Source organism: Dipodomys ordii, unplaced genomic scaffold (assembly GCF_000151885.1).
Source record: "Dipodomys ordii isolate 6190 unplaced genomic scaffold, Dord_2.0 Scaffold5, whole genome shotgun sequence".
NCBI lineage: Eukaryota > Metazoa > Chordata > Mammalia > Rodentia > Heteromyidae > Dipodomys > Dipodomys ordii.
The window spans coordinates 30,819,687-30,847,186 of record NW_012267221.1 but is presented as its reverse complement, the minus strand read 5'-3'; the positions used below and the strand labels follow the sequence as shown (position 1 = coordinate 30,847,186).

Here is a 27,500-nt window from a genome sequence, read left to right as displayed (position 1 = left end):
CATGGGACTACAGGACCAGCTGTACAACTTTTATTTTGAAGAAGAAAAAAAAGTGAAGCCTCAGAACAGGCTGTTTTAAAGACAGGGAGGGACTTATCCTTTCCGAGTTTGTCCAGCATGTGGAAACAGTGCTCTCATGGCTGCAATAACTTAGGGAGCTCCTACCTGGGTGACACTTGGGGTAGGAAAGTTTCTGTTTGTTTTGCTCTGTTTGTGAGGGTCCCGTGCATTTCTCTGGCCTGTTTCAACGTGACTCTCGGTGTTTTTTGCACACCCTGCTCTGTGTGGGGGAGTGCCCCGACGTGCCTGTCTTATGTGGCCTCTATGGGCACACTACTCAGCTGGCAGAGAACAGGGAAGTTTTCGCCCAGCACCCAAAAAGAGAAAGAGGAAACTACTCTTTTCCTTCTGGGCTCCTTTCAACACGAGAAATCAGGATAAGTTTCTCTATTCTTTCCCTGGATTTTCTGGAGAGGTTTCCAGGAAGAAGTGAAACTTTCACCTTTAAATGGATGAGCATGTCACAATCAGGAAGAAGCATCTCCAGAGACCCATCTTTAGGTAAGTAATGCTACATCCCAGGTGGCTCCAGGGCTGTGGGCAACAATAGTTTCTTCTTTCATCCTGGATTTACGGACCCTGGCACTAAACTACAACAGAACACTCAGAGTGTACTGGAAGTGTAACCTGGTTCATACTGAAGGAGTCATTTTGTTTTTATTCTGGAACTCTGTAACACCAGTTCTTATCAACTCCTCAAAATATATTTTCGAAACATCTTAACTATTCAAACACTTGAATGACATAGCACTGGAAAAAGTTGGAAAGTGTTATGCAATGTCTGACTGTTTCTGAGGGTCATGGCAGAGCCCTGTAAATAGGAAATGATATGCTTGGTTCTTTCAACTGATTACCCCCAAGGGCAGTGTATTAATGCTATAAATTGCATCTTACTGAAGTAATGTGTCCTGATAACTTGAACATGGTAACTTCTGTGCTCACATGTGCACTGTGTAGCCTGTTTAGTAACATTAGAGCAGTGGTTAGGGAAGTAATAGGGTGAAAGGAACAATTGTAGACTCTAGTGGGATTGATGGCCAGCAAAATTGGATTGAGAACTGATTGAGCTAAGAATCTTCCGGGGGAAGGTCACTTTTCTTTTTTTCTTTTTTTGTTCAAGAGAGCAGCAATTTTTTCATTGCTTCCTTAATTCTGAATTCTTTCATTATTTATTCTGTACCTTAGGATTCAGAATTGGGAAGTAATGATTTTAAATTTGTAAGGAATGTGAACACAAATAATGTTTTCCTCTTAAAGCAGATGTGTTTGAAAAAAAGAAGTTAATTAATTATACATATATGTGTGTGTATTTTATACTCCAAAATAATATTCTAAATATTTATATATATATATGTATATGTAATTTAGGATAATGCTAGCAATGCTAGGTATTTCTGAGTGTCACATCACTAAATGTTAGTCAAGGGCTGTTATTGTTAATCTAGAATAAAATACAGAATAATAGAATTTTCCGGAATACCTGTCATTGCTACATAGAGAGTAAAAGTGAACCTTGAAGAACATATTTACATAAAATGTGACGACATTTATGTACTGAGTGTTACCATAATATTAATAGAAATAATATACACTTACAATGCTTAAACCAATGCAAGTACAAATAAATCTCATATGATTTTGAACATAAATTGTTTTAAATGTATGATGAATGAATTTAGTATCATCAAATGCCTTTTTAAGTATGTATTTTTATTTAAGTATGTATTTGTAAACATTATGTAGTAATATCAGTAGTCAAAAATCCAAGTTATATATACATCTGGATCTCTGACCAGAAATGTCAGAAATGTATCCATGTAAAACACATGAAAACCCAGAAATAATGAAAGGGAAGAAGGAGAGTGACACAAATAAATACAGTGGGATTTGTGATATGGGAAAACAAACCCAAATGTATATTCATTGTATTTCCTCAAAAGTTCTTTTATTTTTGCTAGCCCAGGAGTTTGAACTCAGTTTCTATCCCTGAGCTTCTGTTCTCAAGACTAGCACTCTACTACTTGAGCTACAGGTCATGTCTTGCTTTTTGTTGGTTTATCATAGAAGAATCTCATGATCTTTCCTTTTGAGGCTGGATTTCAACAGTGATCCTGAGTTAGAGCTCAGCCTCTAAAGTAGTTAGGATTATAGGTGTGAGCCACCTGTGCCCTACTTCTCCCAATCCTGTTAAATTAATCTTTACTTTCTCCCAAGTATACTTGCAACTTTATAAAGGTATGACAGTGCTATCATACATATATACATGGGGTCCATGATGTACCAAAACGGAATGGGAAGGCAAGATTACATTGGATAAAGCCAGATTTACTTTGCCATCAATTTCTCAGTGGGGTAATTTAACAGTACAAGTGATTTATATTATATTTATATAGAAATATATATTATATTTATATATTTAATATAATTATATAAGTAATATAATTATAATGTATTCATTATAATACAAGTGATTTGCATGCCAAATCTTCCCACTTCTGATCTATTTTATTTTTTTGGTCGGCCGTGGGGCTTGAACTCTGGGCCTGGGCGCTGTCCCTCAATTCTTCAGCTCAAGGACAGCGCTCTACCACTTGAGCTATAGCGCCACTTCTGGTTTTTCTGGTGGTTATTGGAGATAGGAGTCTCACGGTCTCTCCTGCCCGGGCTGGCTTTGAACTGCGATCCTCAGATCTCAGCCTCCTGAGTAGCTAGGATTACAGGTGTGAGCCACCAGCGCCCGGCCCCACTTCTGATCTATCATATCATATGCTTAAGTACTATTGGGTGAATTGCAACCTTACCACTTTTTCATTTAAAAAATACAAACAAATGCTATGTGATATATATAATTCTTTGCCAGATAATTGGAATGGATAAATTCCAGTGATCACCTTTTGATCTTGGTGATGTGAAGAGAAAATGTAGCTACTAGAGAGAGGAGTGTATTTCACCTGGGGAATTGTTTCTAGGAAGTGCAGGAATGGATCTCCAACTGTTAAAGTTACATGTGTGAATTGCATTTATTAGTCAACTGGCATGTACATTATTGTGATTGTTTTGGACAAAGGTATAAATTGTTATTGAGAGAATCGGAGGTCAAGGGTACCTTAAGGGATTCAAATAATTAGAATTCCAAAGAGAATATTTTGGGCTGATTTTGAGTCAAAGGTGGCATCAGTCTCCTGGTAGTTACTGGTGTTTTGGGGCAACCTGGCCAAGGTTAAGCTTGTCTTTGATATGTTTTCCCATATCACAAGTCCCACTGTATTTATTTGTGTCACTCTCCTCCTTCCCTTTCATTATTTCTGCGTTTTCATGTGTTTTACATGGATACATTTCTGACATTTCTGGTCAGAGACCCACTTGGGCTTTTTCTGCTTAGTATGTTTTTGAAGTATACCCCACTTCCTAAGGGCCTTGATCACTGGTTATCAACCCACCCACTTGATTCATAAGCATATCTTTTTCATATAGGTTAATAAGTCATGTTGTAACTTTAACAAAATATTTAATAAAAATGTAATGATATTATTAGGTAGATATCAGCAACGACTAATTCAGACATCTAAGTGACCCAAAGAAAAGAGATCAAGATATTTTTATAAATTTAGCTTTTGAAATTGAATTACCCTCAGTTTTTCATCAGTATAGTTTTCCTAAACTTAAGAAAGTAAAAACTATCCATCAATCATAAGATGTAAGCTGAGAGTTTTTAAGTAGATGATGGTTATTGAAACTTGAAATTCCATGGCTAGATAAAATACCACGACTTGGAGGAATCTGACATTATTTAAATCCTGTTCTGAGAATGTCTGGGCCTCTTTCAATAAAGGTTCCCAAATCAACCCACATAGTTAGGTCATCAAATCTATTTTTAAAAAGACTTCTTTAGACATTTAAGATATATGTTCATACTACGTCTAATTTTTCTTTTCACCATTTATAAACTAGAGTAATACTAACTCAAGCCAGAAACTGATGGCTCACCCCTGTAAGTTTATCTGTTTGAGAGACTGAGATCTGAAGATTGTAGTTCAAAGCCAACTTAGACAGGAAAATATGTAAGACTCTTAGCTCTTAACTAGCAAGGAAAAAGATGCAGCTCATGTGGGAGAGCATCAGCTTTGAATGAAAAGGCAAAGGAATAGTGTCTAGGCCCTGAGTACCAGAAAAAGGAAAAAAACAACAACAGTTATACTGATTCTTGAAATCAAAGATATAAACCAACACAATATTAGCGTTCTTTTATAGATATGTGACTTGAGGATTAAAAAATTTCTTATTCTATATTACATGGGAACTTTGTCTTTGATACTTATAATCATTTGTTACTTGCATAAGTAGAATTATATATTTGTTACTTGCATATGTAGAATTATATTTTAAAACTACATGATTTAACAGATTTAAATTCAGCACTTTCGTTTAGCATCAGTAAAATAATTGCAGACGTTATTTCCACATCATTGTATACTCCTAATATTTAGTATATTTTTTATACTTCCACATCATAAATAAAATGTAGATCATAATAGCAAGAAAAACCTGTTTCTACTAAATAAATTGCAGCTATAAAATATTCCTTATCTGAAATTTCATTGCCATGAATTTTAAGTCTGAGTTTTGGCTACTTCTTCCTATGTTTCAATTTTCTTGTTTGGTTCTATTGGAGTTGATCCATAGACCACTTGAGCCACACCTCCATTCCTATTTTTTCAAGTTCTAGTAAATGTACATCTTTTCCCATATGCTGCTTTACATTCTTTCTACAAGCAGGCAGTGAAAGGAATGCATTTAAAAATAAGATGAAATGATTTTTCATGGGTTAATCTCTTTCAGTGTTCTCTGAAAGCAACAATCTTTTGAACTTCTTTCAGGGTCCCAAAGTGGTTTAGTTATTTTTGTGGTGATTTTCCATTAAAAGTACCACTAAAAAAAAGTTATAAATAAAATCAAACTCTAGCTCTTCATCTACCCTAGACTTGAGGATTGGTCTGTTCAGTCGAGATCTGTGTCACCAAATGTGGGGCTGTTAAGCCTACAACCAATAAAATCATCTTGGGATCTTCATAGCGTTGAGAACATGCTGTTTTTCGCTCTTTGTGTGTTTTCAAAAGTTTTATTTTTACAAGTGTCTGTTAGCAGTGGAATTCTGAGTGTGTTTTTGGCAGACATCCTCTCTTCACATGGAAACACAGAAAGCAGGAGAGTGGGATAAGAAAGCCTAGAAAAAGACACAATTTGTGCATATGGGCTTATTGCTGCATCTGCATACTGATTTCATAATTTGAGATTTGGGATTTTGCTTTACAGAGAATGGCATGTTCTATATTTATTATAGATATTGTATATTTAGAATCATAAACACTTTGGAGTATAATCATTACTGTTTATCCCCATGTTTCTGCTCAGTGTATAAACATCAGTGTCAAAGTGAAGCCAGAGTTTGCAAACAGGCAGAGACAACACTCTATTTCAAATTTTTTCAGATTAGTAAGGTAGAACCCCTGCCCAGCAGTACTGATGTACAGTTGTTTTCTAGACAAGGGGTCCAGATAACAAATACAACAGTGGTACTCATCAGATTCGATGTGTAAAATGAACTGCACATCTTGTGGGTGGGGACAGGAGGGAAAAACTGGGAGAGAACAAGGGAAGGGGGAGACAGGGTTCAAAAAGAATTGTATTCATTACTCACTATCTGATTCATGTAACTGTAGCCCCTTTATAAATCAACTCTATAATAACAATAAATAAAAATTAAAAAATACCAAAGTGGAAAAAATAAACAATATACAAATATTAAAAAATTAATAAATAAAAAGAATTTATATAAAGATTTCAAGAATCTTTCTTATAGTGCTTTGGAACAATTAAACAATCAGCAAAAAATACACTACTCAAGTCACTTCAGAATGTTAAAGAATTTGATACATTATTAGATATTTTGTTTCAAAGACATTTAATGTGGAGTTTTTTAAAATTTCAGTTTCTTTTAATATGTGCCTACCCCCAGAAATGTGTATTTTAGGTAGAAATACAATTTAGTACAAAATCATTAGACTGAAAGAAAGTAAACAAAAAATTAACAGCAATGTATGAATTTTCCTTTACTTTTATACAGCTTAAGTTTCATCAAGGGAAAAAAGTTCTGTGTGACTCAGATCTGAAATATAATGTGATTCTACATATTTTTACACATTTTTGGCTATAAGATAAAAGTAGTTGAAAAATTATTTAAAGAAAGAAAGAAAAAGAAAAAGAAGGAAGAAAAGAAAATGAATTTAATTGCAAGGATAATTTTGTTAAGTTTAAACTTTTAAAAATGGGAATGATTAATGATTATGCAGTTGTGTCATTAACAAAATGACACAATTCTATTTACTATTTTCCCTTGTTTCTAATGTTAAAAATACTTTTAGAGATAAAGTAAGTTATTTTAATATATAAATTATTTTACTTAAAGAATATAACTTTATATATACATACAAACACAATATAATTTTATGAATCAATGAACAAATTAATTTAGTTAATTAAATAACATAACTGAACTCAAAATACATTGAAAAGATCAAAGCAAACCTATAAGCACATTCTAATGTGAAGCAGGTAATGTTTATCACAAAAGCAAGATCAGATAGATGTTAATAATATACCTGTTTTCCTGATAAGAATGGAAATAGCTCTAATTTTATGTGACAATCAACTACCATTTGTTATATATTTTAATTTCAGGTGGAAATTTACTTTCTCTGGTATTATATGATCCAGTCAACATTTCTCTAGTGAACCTCTGGCCATCATTATCACCATCAGTTTTAGGGATTACTAATTATGCTAAGAACTACTTGACACTGAAAAGTTAGTATATTTGTAGGCAAGTTATATGCAGGCAATCTTGGAATAACTCCACAAGGAGTGAAATCTACATTTAATAATTCTGGGTATGAAGCTGGGACTAAGGAGCAGATTATAAATTGGGAAATTATATCTTACACAGAGCCACACACATCTTCATTTCTGAGCCAGATAGCTTGGTGATCCTTGTGTTTATCTTGGGCATTGGTATGATTTAGAAATGACTTTTCAAAGAGTTGGAATGTTTGAAATGAGGAAAATTAAGATCATTCAAGCAAAATGTTCTGTTGAATGGTTTTTATAACATTTGATAATTTTTATATTTGTGATGGCTTGTTACACATTATGTTAAGAGAAAAGTAAAGGAATAAAAGTGTCATTCTGATGGAAACTTGCTTAAAAGATGACCTGTGAGTCTGTAGAGATAGAATTGCTTTTTTAAAAGCCTTCAGTTTTTATAAAGCCAATCTCTTCAGTTCTGTGCCTGGACACAGCAAAGTTTTGACAGTTTGTTCCCATGGGAAAGCTTTAGTTTATTTATGTATTTGATTACAGCACTTGGCTATAAGCTCTAATTGGGGTAAATCCAATGTTTCCTGAATTGAGCTGCTGGAAATGGGTGAAGCAAATCACAGAGCATTAGAAGGGAAAGATGAGAACATCTGCAGAATTTTGATCTTTGTAGTATAGCCCCTACTCCGTCGGAGTACTTCAAGATGGTGTCCATTTTTAGTGCTTTGGTGACTAGACTTTGGTGTCTTATGATCGTTAAGTATTACTTTTATATTTATTAAACAATTGTTTATAGACTTTGGAAGTTGTGGACTTTTACTATGGAAATCATGTTATCTTTGAATAATATCTACTTGGACTATTTTAAGGATCAAAATTTTGGGAACCTTCAACCATGTTACCAAAAAACAATAGGGCTGTGAAATTAGCACACAGAGAGGAAGTGGCCATTTTGTGATTTCTAATTGGGGAAGGAATAGAAATTCCTACTATGTCAAGTCTCTTTAGATTACATTATGAAATCAAAATTTGAATGAAAGCAGAGACAGGTAACAACTCGTCACCATTTGTTTGTTAGAGATCTCTAATGCTTCTGTCATTCCAGGGGTGATGTCTCAGAAACAGTACTAAAGTAGAACATAGACTTTTGCGAACTTCCTGCTCCACTATTTTGTCATTCAGTGTATTTACATTTAATTTAAAGTTTTTGGTTTGAATTCAGGGCCTTACTCTTACTAGAAAAGTCCTCTGCCACTTGAGCCATGTCTCTGGCACTTTCTTGCTTTAGTTATTTTTCAGATAGGATATCATGTTTTTGCAGGTGCCAGTCTCAGACCACATTCCTTACACTTATGTCTCCCATCATATCACTGGCATGTGCAACCACTACTAGCTTAACTTTTTGAGATGGGTGTCTCACTATCTTTTTTACTGGGCTAGCTTTGAACATGATCCTGAAATCTCTGCCTCATGTCTGGAATTACTGGAATGAAGCATGAGCTATTGCTCTCAGCTGCATCCAGATGTTTTAAACTATGAGATCCCTTGGCATTCTATCTGTCTGTCTGCCTGTCTGCCTCTTTCTGTCTCTGTCTCTCTCTCTTTCTCTCTGTACTGGTTGGTATTTTAGCTCAGAGATTTGAACTTTCCAGGAAGGTGCTTTACTACTGAACCATGCTCCTTTTGCTTTTAGTTATTTCTTGAATAGGGTATTGCATTAATGCTCAAGCCAACTCAGATTTTGAGTCCTTTACATACATTTACCATATTGTTAGGATGACAGGCATAAGCCACAGTGCTTAGCTTTTTGTTTTTTTTTAAATTGAGACAGGGTCTCAAAATCTTGATTCTTCTGATGTTTGTTTCTAGAGCAACTGGCCAGTTAAGGTTCATCTCTTTTGCTGTAAGCATCCCTCTAGTATAATTACTTGAAAAAAGGAGTCAGTTCTCCTTAAAAATAATCAAGATACCTGAAGTTAGAATCACTATTAAATTCATCATATATTTCTCATAACGTTTAAGAGAATGTGTTTCAAAAGTAAGAATTTAGCCGGGCACTGTTGGCTCACGCCTGTAATCCTAGCTACTTAGGAGGCTAAGATCTGAGGATCGTGGTTCAAAGCCAGTCCGGGCAGGAAAGTCCGTGAAACTCTTATCTCCAATAAACCACCAGAAAAGCTGAAGTGGTAGAGCTGTAGCTGAAGTGGTAGGGTACTTGCCTTGAGCTGAAGAGCTGAGGGACAGTGTTCAGGCCCAGAATTCAAGCCTCACAACCGACAAAAAAAAAAAAAAAGCAAGAATTTAACCACGGCTTCAAATTTAAATACTTAAAGGACTTAGCTCAGTACTATAAATATATGAAACAGAAGTTTTAGTGATCAGAAACAAAAGATAGTTAATAATCTTTAAAAACACTTAAAAATTAAATAAAACCTACTGATAGACCAGTAGTTAGTGACCTTTGACATGAATGAATGATATAGTAGTAAATAATTTGTTTTCTTAAGTCTACATACATCTTTCTCTTTTCAAGGTAAGCCACAGACAGGAAAGTTTTGCTTAGAATTCTAGCATCTTCTTCCAAGAGCATTATAAGGGAGAATAATATTTGGCTCTTTTTTCTAGTATCTGTTAGAGCGAGAAAAGGAATATCATCTAAAGGATACTACACAAAGTGCTAGCGTACAGTTTTGAAACATTAAAGGAAGAGAAATACATAAACGTTGAGTTAATAAGTGTATTTGTGTTATCCTTGACTAGAACTATTGCAATATGAAGGAATTTAGTATCTATAACCCATCTCACCTTTGAACAAATATAACTTATTACAAAAATACTTTCTTAAGTGCTGTCTTCCTACCAATAAAACTATTTTTTTCTCATAGTGGATTTAGAACTAAAGGCTCCACAATCACAGAATACCTTTTCAGACACTGAAGACAACTGCTATTAATACATATTTCTGAAACATAATGGCTTAACATTACATGAGTTCATGGGTGGGCTGTTTCTGATGGCCTATGCAAAGCTTGTTTCAGAGTCTTTCTCATGCACCTCTGGCCAGAGGTGCATTTTCTAAGGGCTGGGCAGCATAGAGGGACATTTTTTCTATGACTTACTTTTACTCTATTTTGTTTCTTCTAGCAGAATAGCCTGGACTGGTTCCCACAATAATTATAGGAAGGGGATATGGATATAATTTCTTCAAGGCTTGATTGATTCTTATTTAGTCAAGTTGCTATTGTCCCACCGGGAAAATATGAAAGTCACCAAAGTGGACTAATTCCAAAGTCAGCTGCAGGGAAGTGTGAATAACTGGATCAATTAGTATCAGTAATTTTTTCTTTAATTTACTTAGACTTCATTCAATCATTGAAGAAACAATATATATCCTGAATCTCTCATGCTATAAAGTGGCCTGATTAACTAGGAAAATATATTAACCAGAGCAGAGAGTTCCAAATGACTGCCATATGGAGAATGGGTCACTTGACTTCACATGACTCTTGGGTTACAGCATGCCTGAGATTCTTGTCTTTGAATAAGTTAAAAGTTTAAAAAGTCTCACCTAATTGTCTAAAGCATAAACTATTACACTAATAATGGCTACCCATATTTCCCAAGTTTTTTTCATAGTTGATTTTTTATTAAGTATCATACTATTTCTCTTAAGGAAATTGGATATTTAATAGATGATAAATTATTTATATAATTTTGGGCAGTTCAGTTCTAGTTTTACTAATATTCTTTTTTGAATGTCTTTCTTATCTTGAAGTAGTTGTACAAAGGATTTGCCATTTAACAAAGCAGCCTATGAATACAGTGCTTCTTGATCAATGTCTGACATAGAGAGGAAGCTTTGAAAGCAGTAATATGCATTTAAATTACATTTGAGTTAAATCCATACTATGTATTCTTTTGGGATTGAGGTTTACTATCTTTTAAACATGACATTTTTTTATCGGCTATACTTGTGATGCTTTCTGTTACTGAACTCTCTCAAACACCACTCTAATGAGTAAAAAGTATTTGTAAAGGCTATACAAATTACATAATGTCTCTTTTGAATCAAATTCACAAAATAAATCCATTTGCTATAGACATTGGAATTACATCTTAGAAAACAAAGCAAGCATCTGTAGCCCTCACTTCAGAGACTGATTCACTAGGTCTGAGAATAGAAAGTTGTGATATATTCTGCAAATTTCTCCAAGTTCATGCTAAGTTAGAGCTAAATTTGGGACTTGTTTTCCTTAATGATATAATAAATACACAACAGGAATGGAAGAGCAGACAAATCTGAAAACTTTTAATAATACCAGTTTCATTATTGGATATAAAAACCTATTTTTATATTAACATGTTCCTGTTAGGTTAAGGGCCTATGATTGTGAAGAGGGCTTAAGTTGTCATCTTAAAAAGTCTAAAACAAGCCGTGCATCTGTGACTCATGCCTGTAATCCTCGCTACTCAAGAGGCTGAAATCTCAGGATCGTGATTCCAGGCAGGAAAGTCCATAAGACTTGTATCTCCAATTAACCACCAGAAAACTGGAAGCAGTGCTGTGGTTCAAAGTGGTAGATGCTGGCCCTGAGTGAAAGAGCTCAGGGACAGCGCCCAGGCTTTGAGTCCAAGCCCCAGGGCTGACAAAAAATATCTAAAATGTATTTTTAGGGTATAAGTCTACAAAGAATAGAAACAAAAAACCCTGAACTCTCTAAAGCAGAGCTTCTCATAAAACTGGCCAAATTTGGGGGAAATGTTTTTTAATGTAATTTTATTTTTATTGTAAAGATACTGTACAGAGGGGTTACAGTTACATGAGTAAGATAATAAGTACCTTTTTTGTTGAACATTGTTACCCCCTCCTTCATTCTCAACAACCAGATGACATTTCAGACTTACTAAATCCAAATTTCCTGGGAAGACTAAAGGATTAGTGTTTTCTTAAACCCTTAGTTTTCTAGTGTACCTCTCCTTCAGAACAGCTACGGTACTAAAGGAATCATTGTAATTGACCATTGAAAAGTAAATAGGAAATGGAAGAGGAGGAAGACTCTAGACGATGGTGAACATGAGGAAAAAAGCAAGGGACTATGAAAGTGCATGAAGGTTTTAGAATTGGCTGGTCAGCGTTGAGCATGTGTGGATAGAACAATGTAGCACTGAATCTGGTTTGGGTGACGGAGTTAAGGTGGAGGAACCACATGCATTTTTGAAAACATGAGCTGCTGCCTGTATAGTCTGATATTAAAAATGACAAATCCAATTAACAATTGAGTTCAGCATTTTGAATTTCTAAAATGTCATTTTGTCATAGGACACAATTCACGTAACATATTGTGAACAAAAGCATCAAATAAGCATTGACAATGATACTTGTCACATTTATTATCACAGGGGATTTACAAAGTATGCTAAAAGTTTTGTAGTATGACAAGTTTATTTGCTTATTATTTGTCAAAACCTCTCACTTATACATAATGATTATTATTATCCCCTGAAAGTAATATTTTAAAGTAACACTAAATATTTTCTCCTGAATTTCCTCCAAATATGTCTCTTTTATTTTTCTGAAATTCATTTCCCTTCAACTAGTCCGTTTTATTCCTTTATTTCCTTTCTTATTTATACTATCTGGAAGATAGTCTGACCCAAGAAATTTTTTCCACAGTTACCATTTCTCATCTTCTCTCTGAGAAGCCAGGCAAACAAAATTGCCTAGTTGAAAGAATAGTTAATGTTTTATTACATAACCATGATTAGTGTGAGTTAAAAAAGAAGAAGAAGAAATATTTTGAAGAGATTGAGAAACAATGAACTGTGTGACATTATTGAAACAGCTGAGGGTAAATTAAGAAATAACAGATGGAAGTTCTATGTGGATTCTCACACCCAAGTGGCACCGTACACACACATTTGGCAGCATTTTCTGTGGACCTGGAGCCTTTTCTGCACTTCATCTTCAAAAGACTTTGTAAAGTATTACCCTTAAACCCACACTTGGGGGAAAAGGAGACAATTCCAAATGAATGCCATTTTGAATTATGATTATTTATAGTTGTTTAGAATTCATAACAAAAGTTTTAAGTTTTTAACTGTGGCACATGTATTCTACTATTTGTTTGCATGTTGTTCTTTGTGAAGGAAAACAATATTCATCCCATTTTCAGAAGAGAAGAAACTGAAAGTCAAAACATCACTGATCATTTCAGATCAATGATATGAAGAGCAAATAGGTGAAGTACATTTTTCATGCTAGACTTCATCCATGTAGCAGGCCATTAATGCATTAATACATGTGCTAATCAGCCCTATAGTGCTTCTTTGAGGGTGGTCCATCTTCATTAGCCAAGAAAATGGTTTGAATTTCCCAAAATGTGTGTCTAGTTATGTAAAATTATTTAAAGCTTAGGGTTTCATAGAGAATTTTCTCTTCTAGAAGTAAGGAGGAGAAATAAAATCCCTGAATAAAAGTCAGATATCCTCATCACATGGTATACTGCTGCAACTAAGCCAATGTAGAACTGCCATGCACATATAGAGCACTCTGTAGGAATCTGAGGACATTAAGTACTCAGAAGAAATAAAGAGAAGGAAAAAGAAATAATAAAGCTCAGGCAGTTGCTTTGAAAGTGTTTCTAAACTGAAGAAATTAGTTGCTATCAGAATATAAACAACATTTTCCCACAAGAAAGACCCTTGCGATACTGAAAGATGTGGTTTCTATGTTGTGCAAGACTATAACTAGATTTAATTGTGATTTCGTCAACAGAAATTATTAAAGTATAATCTGACAGCCATGTTATTAAGGCATGTTTGGCCATGAATTTCCTAATATCCAGTGCTGAAAGTTCCCTTGTTAGAATTTTCTGTATTTGTCTAACATGTTCAAGACTCTGGTATACACACATAGATAAACCTCTCCTGCGTCCCCCCCCCCCGCCCCCAGTCTGTAGGAGGTAAACCTAGTGGCACTTGCTTTTAATGCCAGCATTTAGGAGGCTAAGGCAAAAAGATTATGTAGCAGTCCTCTGCTACATAGCTGTATAGAGCTGGGAGGAGGAAGTGAAAGAGGGAAAGAGGAGGAAAAGGAGGAGAAGAGAGGAGAGGGAGGGAGGAAGGCCTGTGGGCAGGCTGACAATGTACTTGAGGCCATTCTTGGGTGCTATACGTTTTCATGTGTGTTGTTAAAACCATTTTTTATTTTTTTGAAATGTTACACTAAGAGTTTATTTTCTAAAGAGAAAGAAAATCCCACATTCTGTTAAGACAAAAAAATAATGATTCTAGAGGCCTATTTTATCTAAGAATCAAATATTTGGGAATTGTTACTAAAGCATTTTAATTTTATGTAGTACAGAGTAGTAAGCATACAATTTACATCAAATGCATTGCATTTCTAGGATGAACTCAGTTCAATGGCTTGCTATAATAATAATAATATACCTCAAATTGGTATTAATTAAAATAGAAATGGAAAATATTTTTGTCTGCATTCTGGGAGTTAAATAGCTGTTCCAAATGACCAGTGAACTAGACATTGTGTAACAGTTCTTGTTGATTCTCCTGTGTCAACTTTCAGACAAATTGATGTGAAAGATAAGTTGCTCTAGTTGAATAATTTTGTTAAGTATGAAAAATTAGGATAATTTGTTCCACTGGGTCTTTCTTCCTACCTATAAGGACATTGTTTTCCTGTCCTATTTCCTCCAATGGCAATTTAGCATCCCTGTGCTAGTTCATGGACTCTGTGTCAACCTAAGCTGGTGATGGCCATTAGCTTCCATTAAAATTCCTCATTCTTCTCATTTGAGTGTCTTGGTGATCCTTTCCATTTCTTGCTGGTTTTTTTTTCCTTTCCTCTTCTTTGCTAGATATCAAAATGTCTGTTATTTCTTATTAAAGATCAATGTACTCTACACTCAGAAAATGAACCATTGTGCCATATATTATTAGGCTACTTTAAGGAGTTCTGTATCCTATATCTATCAAACACAGAGACATTTAATAATAACATGTCTAAATCTGAGCAGAGTGGCCATATAGAGTCCCAGGTGTGTTACTGTGGGCATTTGCCCTTACAGAATGGGAGTGCTTCAAAAAATTCTGTTATTCCACATTTGAGAATCATCTAAGCAGAATGCTTAGACAATGTTATTTAGAAATGTCCCTTCTAAAATATTTTACTCTTAGTATTTTTTGCTCCATCAAAGTGCAATACAATTTCTTTTTCACTCATAACTCATTAAAATCTTCAGTCTGCTGCTTCTATTTCTCTTTATTAACTTGCCCAAAATGATATTCTAATTTTGGATACACTTTTTTATTATGTGATTCCTAAATCAGAACAGGAGAATCAATAAGAATTTTTAGTTAAGTTTATTGGTCATTTGGCACAGCCACATAGCTCCCAGGATGTACAGAAAGTGTTTTCCATTTTTTGAATTAGTGCCAATTTAAGTACAAATCTGGCTACATTATCATTATTGAAAAAAGCACCATGAACTAGTGGGTCCATCCTAGAAGTGAAGTGCATTTAAATAAGTAGTGTTTTCATTATTCTACCACTTCAAATATAGTGCCTTTAGTAAAGATTTCTAAATAATTCCAAAAACATAGTAAGCAAGTATTCTTCCAAACATGAAATACTAGGGACATCTTTGTCCCAGGAGATTTAGTAGTTTTTCACACACACACACACACACACAGACACACACACACACACATATTGTTATCTAAGGACAACAATAGAATTCTCTAGAATCTTATGTGGGTGTTAGTTTTAATAATAACCGAGAAAAAGATATAATATGCAGGATTTCCTTAATTGAAAGTGAAGTTTCAGTGACTATTCTACCAAATCAAGGAAACTGAGGGAAAGGGTGTTTTGGGAGGGATGCATGAGAATGTTGAAAGGGGTGACATGGATCAAGACACATTATATTTATAAACTACTTGGTTAAAATGCAACTTCTTTGGACAACACAAAGTGTGAACAAGGAAAAGAATTTTCTTTATGTTACATTCTATTAATCATACCAAAGATACGTATAGTTATTTCCCAGTAAGTTGTTGTTGGAGAAATGGTGCTCATAGGAACAGCATAGACTAATTGCTTTGGGGACCTTTATTGATGTCTATTAAAGAAACTATAAAACATTTCCCTGTGTGTCTAATCACCTTGTCTTTTAGACTTAGTTTTGATCTCTCTTCACTTCTTTCTTTCCTAACAAAGTAATTATTAAGTCTTTTCAATTATGTCCTTGGGACATTTCTAATTTCTCTACTCTTTCTTCATGCCTCCATATGTCAAAGCCTTTCACCTTCCCTTCTAAAGCTTATGATGTTTTGCAAAGTGAGCTTCTAATGCCCAGCTCTCTCCACTCTTCCTGGGTTCTCTAGTTAACAGCTTGGTCTTTAACACTTTGTTACGGCTATGCCACTGCTTTCTTTTGAAATTTGCAGTGAGCTCATTTCTATCCTTCGGTCAGTATTAACCCCTTTCACTACTCCCCATCCAGTTCATGTTTTCCTTCCATCGTGTCACAACTCCTATGTTACAGTCGTTCTGTATGACTCCTTATATCTAGGACCTGCTTTGGGTCTACTCTGCTCTTTTGCCTCAGAGTCTCTCCCCTGCCTCTTGTCTGAACAATGCTGACTCCTGCATGCTGCAGCTACCATTTCAGATGCTATCTTCTTCAAGACGCCTTCCCTGACTTCCTGCTAGAAAAAGCTTTTCATATTCTTGGTCTTCAACACTAATAGTAATGCTACCAAAAATTCAGTGTATTTCTCCAGCTCCAAGGTGCACCCTGATCATTATTGGTAAACATTCTCACTTGCGGATGATCTGTCCCACCAGACTCTGATGTTCTTATGGTAGTTTTAGTCCTTTGTTATAAAGATGTTATTGATCCTGTCTTCCCAGAAAACCTAAGGTCATTGCAGAGTGACTATGGAGAGAACAATTTAGAACAATGACAGACAAGATGGAAAGAGAACTGACAGGCATTTCTCTTGCTTTTAGTTAATTGGGGGAAGAAAAATAGTCTAAGTTCCCATTATAAATACAATTGCAGTAGACTGAAAGTGGGTCATCTCTATTGTGAGAACCACAGTATTAGCTTTTGGGATTGCAGTATTTATTGTAGTTGCCTGAAAGAAATTCCTATGCCTAGGTACGGTCTACAGAGCTGAGATTATCTATGAATTGGGAAGTTTAGTTAAATTTTAGGCTTTCTTTGAAGTTCCCTGTTGTGTATGGCTAACTGCTATCTAGTGAGACTTTAAGCATATGTATTTGTGGGATAAGTATTTCTGAGCATATTTCTTCAAAATTTTTGTTGTCTATAACTCTATTTCTTTAGACTTCAAGACATTCTAATAGAAGACAGTATTGAATCCTTGAAAGTACTTGAACGTGAGTTTCTGGAAGTAGGAAAATTCTGTTGGTTTCTCTTTAAATCTGGATTCTGATTACCTTGTATATTTAATTTATGAAAAACAATCAAGCTAATTATTACCATCTATGTAATTTTCAGTATGAGTTTTACACTTTACTAAAATGTTGGAATAAAAAGTATCCAAGCCAAACCAAAACAAAGCAAAAGAGAACAGCAGCAAGAATAAAATGATAAAATCCTATTAGTGCAGCTTCTGTGTGGGGAGAAATCACAGAGCCCAAATTACCCAGATGCAGGTAAGGCTGGCAGGAAATTCTGGCTCTGAGAGGGATGGGTAGGCATGAAGATACTGAACCATAGTGTGTGTGTGTGTGTGTGTGTGTGTGTGTGTGTGTGTGTGTGTGTACCCTTAGAGTGGAAAACTGTTGAAGAAATAGTATGGAAGACCACAAGTATAGGATAGGCATATATTTAAATGTCAGTCTTCTCTTTACTCACGAATCTTATACATTTTATTATTCTACAAGTTGATGAAAATGATTGTGGTATTTTGTTTTAATTTTTCTCTTAATATATATTTTTATTGTAAAGATACTGTATAGAGGGGTTACAGTTACATGTGCAAGGTAATAAGTCCATTTCCTATCAAGCATTGTTAAACCCTCCTTTATTCTTCCTCTACCATCCCTTTCCTCCCCAACTCCTCCTTCCCCTCTCCTCCTCCCCCTGCAAAGTTGTAAAGGTTGTTTTCAACATAGTGTCTTGTATATCTCATTGTTACAATGTGTCATCCTGTAGCCATATTTCAGCATTTTGTTATTTCCCTTCCCCTCCCCAAAGTACAAAAATGTGTATACAAGATGCAGGGCACCGGAATCAAATACAATGAAAACAGGGGTTACACCATGGGGAAACAACATACAAAGAAACAAAAAATCACATAGTACATTATAAGTACATTAAAAACAACAGCAAGAAAAACAAAACCTCGTGTATCCCTCTCTTGGGGGTCATTTCACTTGGCATCAGGTTATATGGTTATCTGTACATAGCTTTTGACATCTTCTGCTTTTCCTAGACTTATACTAGTTATTTCAGAAAAGGGAAACCATGGGACCTATGTTTCTTTGAGTCTGGCTTACTTCACTTAATATAATTTTTTCCAAGCCTTTCTATTTCTTAACAAATTGGGTAGTGACATTCTTTTTGATGGAGGCATAGAATTCCATTGTGTGTGTGTGTGTGTGTGTGTGTGTGTATCACTTTTTTTTATTCATTCATCTACTGAGGGGCGTCTGGGTTGGTTCCATATCTTACCTATAGTAAATATTGCTGTGGCAAACAGTTGTGCTGGTAGCTTTAGTATGGCCTGGTTTGTGATCAATTGGGTAAATGCTCAAATGTGAGATTGCTGGGTCATAGGGGAGCTCTATGTGGAGTTTTCTGAGGAATCTCTGTACTGTTTTCCAAAGTGGTTGAAGAAGTTTACATTCCCACCAACAATGCAGTAGAGTTCTCTCTTGGTCTCATCCCCTCCAGCATCTGTTGTTATTAGGGTTCTTGATTATAGGCATTCTAACTGGGGTGAGGTGGTATCTCATTGTTGTTTTGATTTGCATTTCTTTTATGGCTAGGGAGGTTGAGTATTTATTTTTTCATGTGTCTATTGGCCATCCTTCTTTCCTCTTCTGAGAAGTTTCTCTTTAAGTCTTTAGCCCACTTATTTATTGGGCAGTTGTTTCTTTAAGCATTTGTTGTTGGGATTTAATTTTTTGAGTTCCAGGTATATTTTAGATATGAGACCCTTGTCCATTGTATGGCTAGTGAAGATCTTGTCCCAATCTGTGGGCTTTCTATTGTTCTTGCTAGCTATGTCCTTTGCCATCCAGAAGCTCTGCAGTTTCATGCAATCCTATTTGTCCAACCGTTCTTTCATTTATGTTTCTGGGTTTTTAATAATAAAATTTCTTCCTGTGCCAAGGAGCCCTAGAATTTCTCCTATTCCCTCCTGGAATGTGGTTAGGGTGTCTGCTTTGACCTTGAGGTCTTTGATCCATTTGGAGTTGATTCTGGTGCAGGGTGATATATAAGGATCTAGTTTTAGTTTTCTATAGGTGTTTAACCAGTTTTGCCAGCACTATTTACTGAAGAGGCTGTCTTCATTCTATTTTTTTTAGCTCCCTTATCGAAAATTAGGTGGCTATAGGTCTGTGAGTTCATTTCTGGGTCTTCAAATCTATTTAATTGGTCCTGAGATCTGTTCTTGTGCCAGAACCAAGCTGTTTTGATTACTATAGTGTTGTAGTAGAGTTTGAAATTTGGTATTGATATTCCTCCAGCACTGTTCTTCTTGCTAAGGATTGTTTTTGTTATTTGGGGTCTTTTATTGTTCCATATGAATTTTGAGATTGCTTTTTCTATTTCATTGAAGAATGAGATTGGAATATTGACAGGTATCACATTGAATGTGTAGATAGCCTTTGGAAGTATTGCCATTTTCATGATGTTAATCCTCCCAATCCAGGAGCATATGGCATTTTAATAAAGTACAGTTTAAGAAACAGAAATGCTTCACACAGGTAACACAAGTTATGTGAACTGATTATATATTATTTCAAGGTAAAGAGATCCTCTAATTGTACTAATTTTTACATGTTCAATATACAACTCCCACACTCATATTTTGATGATTTTTATTATGTTATGGCTGGGAAAAACTCAAATATTATACACAATTAATTTGAAAAATTATACTTTCATAAGTGTGTCTACAGTTTCACACTATGAGTCCACTTTAAAATGGGAAGTTAATTAAGTTGTTCATAATATTATTTTTGAATTTTTTCATAACTATATTTGCACAAAGTATAAACTTAGAAACTTTTATTAAAATATTCCATGAAATATGTATTATGAAGCTGGAAAAAACTGGAAAATACATGTTATTATTTAAGTTCTTTATAATGAAAATATTTTTATTATTGGTTATGATTAATAATGTGATTTAAAAGTTTCTCTCATGAGGGAACTTATTTAAGTTATAGTAATAATTTTACTTGCAGGAAGGTTTAATTTAAGTATTTCTGATGACCGCAGTTGAATAAGATCAACCAGACTGAAAGTTCACTAATTGTAAAAGTCCTTGACATTCCTATCCTTTACATTGTGCCAGTGATACTCCCGATTAATTCCAATGCCATGGGTGGGAGACCAGGCAGAGAGACATTCAAAGAAGAATCACGAAATGAGAAAATGGTTATTTCACAGCTTCATGTAATTTCTATTTGAAGTACTTACCATAGTTTGTAGCTGTACATTAGCTGTTATGATGTGCCTAGTATCTGCCTCTTTTATTGCAGTGTTTATTCTGTGTCTGCAGAAGGGGGGCTAGGTTTATACATATTGTCTCTAATAACCTCACAAGGTCTACTGTATAATAGGGGCTAGATAAATATGTGTTTTATGAGAGAATAACCTTAGATTTTAGAGGTCAAATTTATCTTATTTTTTGGTTTTAAAGCCAATATTCATTGAGTACATTAATCATTGAGTACTTAATCATTGAGTACATTACTTGATTGAGGTAGATTTAGAAAAAAAGGAAGAACAGAGCAGCAGCAAGAGAGGTTACTCTGAGGCCTGTGGTTCTGCTCAGCAGAGTCTATGCAGTGAAACAAATCCAGCACTATCCTGAGCTTTCAGTTCCCCCCTGCAAGAGGGTATATTAGCTCCAAGTGGATTCCCAGTTCTTTCCCTGAATTTTCATATATCAGCCCCTGAATTTTGATAACACTTCCACTGTTTATGCTAATCAAAGGCCAGGGGTTGGTTCTCTACATGTAAGTGCCACCTTGAATTGAAAGAAGTGGGCAACATCTGGGCACAGTATTGATCAGGAGGAAGTGGCAATGTAGAACATTCATTTAAACTATTAAAGCATTGGTAGTAGAGAGTCTACATAAATTCTAAATGATCTTCTAGGAAAAACAAATTATTTTCTTTAATCTACCACTGACTTTAGGTAAATACTGTCTAAGCTCTGAAATACTTAGGGGTGGCATGTGCAAGAGCCAAGGCCTAGGGCCAGTTATGATAGTTGTTTATAATGAGCACTTGCTACATGAATATGCCTCTGTATTTGTTGTGTAAGGTATATTATTCTAGTAGGGATTTTCTCAGGTTTGAATTATTAAAGTGAATTTCAGAGGCGCTGGTTAATTTATTATCTATTAACACATCTAGTAGGTACCAGAACCAAGATTCAAGCCCACATCTGCCAAAATATAAAACCCATGGGAAGATGCTTTATCTCTAAATAGCTGAGAGTAAGTGTGTGGGTGAGTGAAAGGTAAGCGGATTTAGGAAGTCACTGCTTTGTTTTTTTTATTGACAAGTACATTAAAATTATTATTATTGCATAAACTCAGGGATCAAACTTTGCTGACTCAAAGCAGTAATGGGAGAATGTGGGAGTGGGGGAAGATCTCTAGCTAAAAGAAGCATGGTCTTACATTCCTATAGAGAATCTGACAGCAATAATAACCAGCTAAGAGCTTAGACTACTTTTTGTTATTCATCCCGTGGGCAACAATTCTAAATGTTAACAAAAATAATACTGCTCAAAATCTTGCCTATATTCAACTACTAAATAATTGTAATTGTGCTTACTGTCCAGTTCTATATGCTATCTATCTATCTATCTATCTATCTATCTATCTATCTATCTATCTATCTATCTATCTATCTATCTATCTATCTACCTATCCTATCTACCTATCTCTCTGTTTTCTCCTCCTCCTCCTTCTCTTCCTCCTCCTCCTCCTCGTCATCGTCTTCTTCTTCTTCTTCTTCTTCTTCTGCTGCTGCTGCTGCTGCTGCTGTGCTTCCGCTTCTTCTCTTCATCAGCATCATTATCAACATCATCATCATAATTGTTCAGTTCAGTTTCTCCATCTACTTATCTATGTTTACTTATTCATCACATACGTGGTTACATACAGTTTATCTGCACATATATCCTTATTGTTTATACACCAATTAACATTGTATCTCTGAGGACATTTTCCATTAGTTAAGAATCCTAACGCCTGAAGACTCAGGTACACACATTTTTTACAGAGTGTCCAAATTCTGCTTTTTGATTGTTGTGGTATCATGAATCTCAAGCCTACTATTTAAAACAGGTTGAAAGAAATAAGTAAAAAAACATAGTAAAAGTAAATGCAAATTCAGTTCGACTAAATGAAATATTTTCTGACTGCATTTCTTTTTTATTATTCCTCATTTCATGATTATTTCAGAGAGTCCTTTTTATAATTAAATGTTAAAACATTATTCATTCTGTCTAGTATGCTAACTGTTGTATGAGCTAATTGAAAAGTTACTAAATAAATCTTCCCATCATATGGGAAAGAGCATCCTGTTTCCTTGTGTTCATCAGAATTCCGAGCAGAGCAGTTGATCATACATATTTGTTGAATGAAAGGACAAATGATGAAGGGATAATAAACAAATGCTTAAAATATGCTATGTTTGGTCAGCAAGCAGTGCTGGAAATGTACATTTTCACTGAGCCTAAAAACTAAAAATACTTCAACTGCTAATCAGAGCTATTCTTGTTTTGACTTATACTCCAGATAAAAACTATTGAGTAAATGCAGCAAATTCATATGGTGATGGCTTGACTCCCTGAAAATATTTCACAAAAGACCTTGGAATTTCAGGCCTCGTTTGAAATTTTATTTCTTGCTCTGTAAAATGCAAGAATAATGGTAGTGCCATAAAGGACTGAATTGAGAGCAAGCTGTTTGCATATGGAAAAGTGCTCAACAACACTCAAAATATTCCTCATGCTTGATAAATACTATCATTACAACATGGTGCTAATTTGAATCTTTTAGTCATATTGCTTTTACTTAAACTAGTTTGTGAAGAAAATATTTGTAGAACAATATTTTATTATTTTTAAAATCAGCAATACATGATTAAGATATTTTCACTGGAAAGGACAAATTACAATCACATTATTTATGGGGTGCGATTTGATGTTATTTTCATGTTTGTAAAATAAGCAGCAGGTAACAGATACTCAAAAGGGGAGAAGACAAGGGGGTAGGGGAGAACGGAGTCATAAAATTCAACTAAGGGTCAAGGGGGAGCTAGAGAAATGAAGAGAGGCATGGGAGAGAATGTAGTCATCAAATACCCTGCATATCTACACAATTTTAAGAAAATTGAGCAAAGGATTATGGTTGGGAGGGATAAGGAGAATGATGAAAGGGGTAACATTGGTCAAGATGCACTGTATTCATAAAATGCTTTGTTGAATGGCAACTCCTTTGTACAACTTCTTAAAGGTAACGAAATATTTAAAAAATAATGTGGAACAAGTCATACATATTCATCACCCCAAATACATATTTTTGGTGAGAACATTTGAAATTTACTCTCAGCAACTTTGAATATGCCATACATTATTATTATAGTCACAAATTATAATCACCTATTACAGAATAGCTTGCTTATTCTTCTAGTCCAACTAAAGCTGTGTCTTTTGAACAAGATTTTCACCCCTCACGAATAGTTTATTCCTTAAAATTCTTTGTATCATGGGATTTAAAGACTGTTATTTGACAGAATTAATAAAAACGAAAATGAAAATCAGAAAAGAGTGAAAACCACGGTGGAAGAAAGAAGTAGAATCTTCTGTGAGTTTGTTTAATTCATATATATATATATATATATATTCATTTAATTTGTGTGTGTATGTGTGTGTGAGTGTGTGTGTGAGTGTGTGTGTGTGAGAGAGAGAGAAAGAGAGAGAGAGAGAGAGAGAAAGAAAGAGAAAGAGAGAGAGACTAGTGGAGACTAAACCCAAGGTCATAGGTTCTGTGGTGAGAAAACAGGGCAGCCTGGCATCTGTATCCTCAGTCCAGAGCACTTTCTACTTTATGAGAACAGTATGTGGAGAAAATGCTGTCCATGGCTAAAAGCACTAAATAGAGAAATTTCTATAAACAGTTAATATAATTTAACTAGGAATGAGAAGTGGTTTTCATTGTTGTTAGTGTACTTTATTTTGAAACTAAGGCTAAATGAGCGTATTTGCTCTTTTAAAACTTATATTGAACAAATAATCCAGTTAAAAGAGAGGTTTATAGTCATTACAATAGTAATGCCAAAGCGGATTGGTAAACAATTGTGAAAGGGAAACTTGGTGGTATTCATTTTCGAATACTATTGTTTCTGTAATTCGGAGAATTGCCCACCAGAAAAGCAGAAGTCTTCTAGGTCTTTATGTCCAGTCTAGATCTTGACAGCCAGTCTTCTGCAATTTCCATCTCTAAAAGAAATAATGGGTTCAACTCATTTTCTCTTGAGTTCTGTCTGTTGCAGTCTACTAACCTAAACTTCAAATAATTCTCCCTTATTATGTGGTCAGCTGGAATCTAGACAGCCCCACAGCTGGTCACTGGCAGGACTTAGTTTATTTTTATAAATAGAACTCATACACTCAGTGGTGTTCTGGTAAACTAGATTTACACAAAGAATTGTCAAAAGTTCTGTTTTGTTGCTTTTGCCAATTTCCCATGGTGTAAATATTTCAACTATGATTGATTTAAAGCTGATGTGGTTGTACTTGTCACTGACTTGGAGCTGGGAAGAGACAAATACCAGGAACTTTCAAGAGCCAGTAGGAGTTGGCCTCAGCACATGGCGGGAAAGGATCAGTGGTCATCATACTGACGCCATGTGTCACAGAGAAAGAAATAGGTTGAAACACAAGTTTAGTGCTTTTATTTTCCCATTTGGTGATGGGTAACTGATTTAGTAATTTACTACAGACCATGTGAGGAGTGGAGACATACAGTGGAGAAGCAGCTGTTCATTAGACGGGAAGTAGAATGTAAAATGTCACTGTGAAGTGTCTTTGGGAGAAGAGATGGAGCTAATAAATATTGACAGCTAAGAACCAAAACAGATCAGTGACAAGAGGAGTACTTTTCCTAACTACAGATAGAACTCAGTAAAAATAGAGATTTAGACTGATTTTATTAGCCACCAAGTAAAAATTATTGTGTATTAGATGGGAGAAGTATGTGTGGCTTATAAGAATATATTAATTTTAAAGCTTTGATTTATCCTTTTCAGTCAATGGGAAAGAAAGAATAACTCCTTTGCCAGCGCTGGTGGCTCACACCTGTAATCCTAGCTACTCAGGAGGCTGAGATCTGAGGATCGCGGTTCAAAGCCAACCCGGGTGTCCATGAGACTCTTATCTCCAATAAAGCATTCGAAAACTGGAAGTGGTGCTGTGGCTCCAGTGGTAGAGCGCTTGCCTTGAGCTGAAGAGCACAGGGACAGTGCCCAAGCCTAGAGTACAAGCCCCATGACCTACCAAAAAAAAGGAAAAAGAAAAAAAAAAGAATAACTCCTTTATGGTTTTAGTTAGATATTGGTTCAAAAGCTGCTGGTTCAGAAATTCATCTCTATCTAATAAACATGAAGTATAAGAATAATGGCAGAATCAGCCAAAATGATAAGAAATAATCATCAGGTTTCTTTTTCTCTGTATGTTTGAACTCCTCATCATGCAATGGAATTAATTGTAGTAATTACATTTTCTATGTGAATTAAACATACATATTAGTTTTTTAATCTACTACATTTAAATTTCCTATATTAATTAGACTGTCACTGTGGCTGTCAAATTTGTGCCTGTGTAGAAATGGATACGCAAATACTATTTTATAATCATAGGTATAAAAATAAAAATGAATAGTTCAGTATTTGTAATTGTAGTACAAATCAAACGCTTCTAAATCTTCTAGATATCTTATATTAAACATTTGCTCAATACTATTCAAACTCTTATGTTTGTCTCAGCTAAAATATCTGCACTAAATAAATATTTGTTGGTGTGGAAGATCCTTAAAACAGATGCTCAAAGCAGACTTAGAAAGGTAAATGAAACAATACATTGTTTTGTAATTTATTCTAGCAGCTGACTGTCATCAGCTTCAGTTCATTTTCTGTACTGCCAAGCTTATTAATACCAAGAATAATAAAATTATAATTTTAACTTTGCTATGAGCACAGCAGGAAGTAGTCTAAAATGGAGAATCTTTAATACTAGAAGGAATGGACACTATACACATCCATTTTTACATTCTAACTGCAAATCAGTTGCACACAAAGCATAAAAAATAATCTGTGAATTAAGATGAACTTCCTTTGCTGTCTGCTCTTTATGTATTAGGCTGTCTGGCTATGAACTGTACATGATTTCAGATTTCATAATGAACACTTCATGTTCTCAGTTATAGATTTATGGGCTTCGGAAAGACTTCAGTGACATTTTATTTCTTTAATTAGTTTAACAAATGAGTAAATGGAATCCAGACACTCACTGGGGAAACCAGACACAGGCAGCATGAAAATGCTGTCTTCAAAGGGTAATCTAAAACATACATGAACCTCCAACCAATAATACACATGGTCAGAAAAGCAGCATCACGAAAGAGGTGATTCTTCATCCATAGTAGATACTAAAAACATACTATGAATTTACTAAGATGTGAATTTACTAAGGAATAGTCAAAGGAGACTTTATGAGACATAGAAAATGATTAGCAGGGCCCTGAAAAAGATGAAGCTAGATATTTGAGGAGAAAGGAGGCAGGGCTTTTGAAAACATGGGGATATGCAGAGAGCTGACTGAGCCTGTTGGATACTTCAAGGATGTGGGTTGCCTATTCTGCATGAATAATTGGACTCTCTGTTGTGATTCTCAAATTGTCAAGTTTTTGCAACTCACCTGTGGCAATTCTACCAAAATGAAAATTCACTTGTTTTGGCATTTGGCACAATGCACTCTAGGACAAAGCAGCTTTGCTCTCTGCTCTTTTGCTGTGCCACATGACACTAACGAGCATAATGTAACCTTATCATTTTTCTAGCTGTTGTATTTTAACTTGGGGAAAATAATTGTAACTTTTATACTGATGTGACTTCTTGGAACTTCTTTGCTATCACTTATAATTACTGGACTAAAGTGATTCTGCAGTAGTTCATGTGTTTTCAATGTTCTCTAAGTTGATACCACAAAACGGACACGTTCTGTAGTAGAGTTTGAAATTTGGTATTGATATTCCTCCA

The 27,500-nt window shown here is 34.9% G+C and overlaps 1 protein-coding gene across 1 annotated transcript in view; it reads left to right on the top strand.

Moving 5' to 3' along the window:
* The first annotated feature begins 139 nt into the window (after positions 1 to 139).
* Positions 140 to 27,500, top strand: part of Pde1a (phosphodiesterase 1A, calmodulin-dependent) — a 223,373-nt gene continuing 196,012 nt past the window's right edge. Inside the window, exon 1 of the mRNA XM_013030653.1 lies at positions 140 to 561. Coding sequence (XP_012886107.1) covers positions 509 to 561 — 53 coding nt within the window. The 5' untranslated portion in view covers positions 140 to 508. The remainder of the gene's footprint in view (positions 562 to 27,500) is intronic.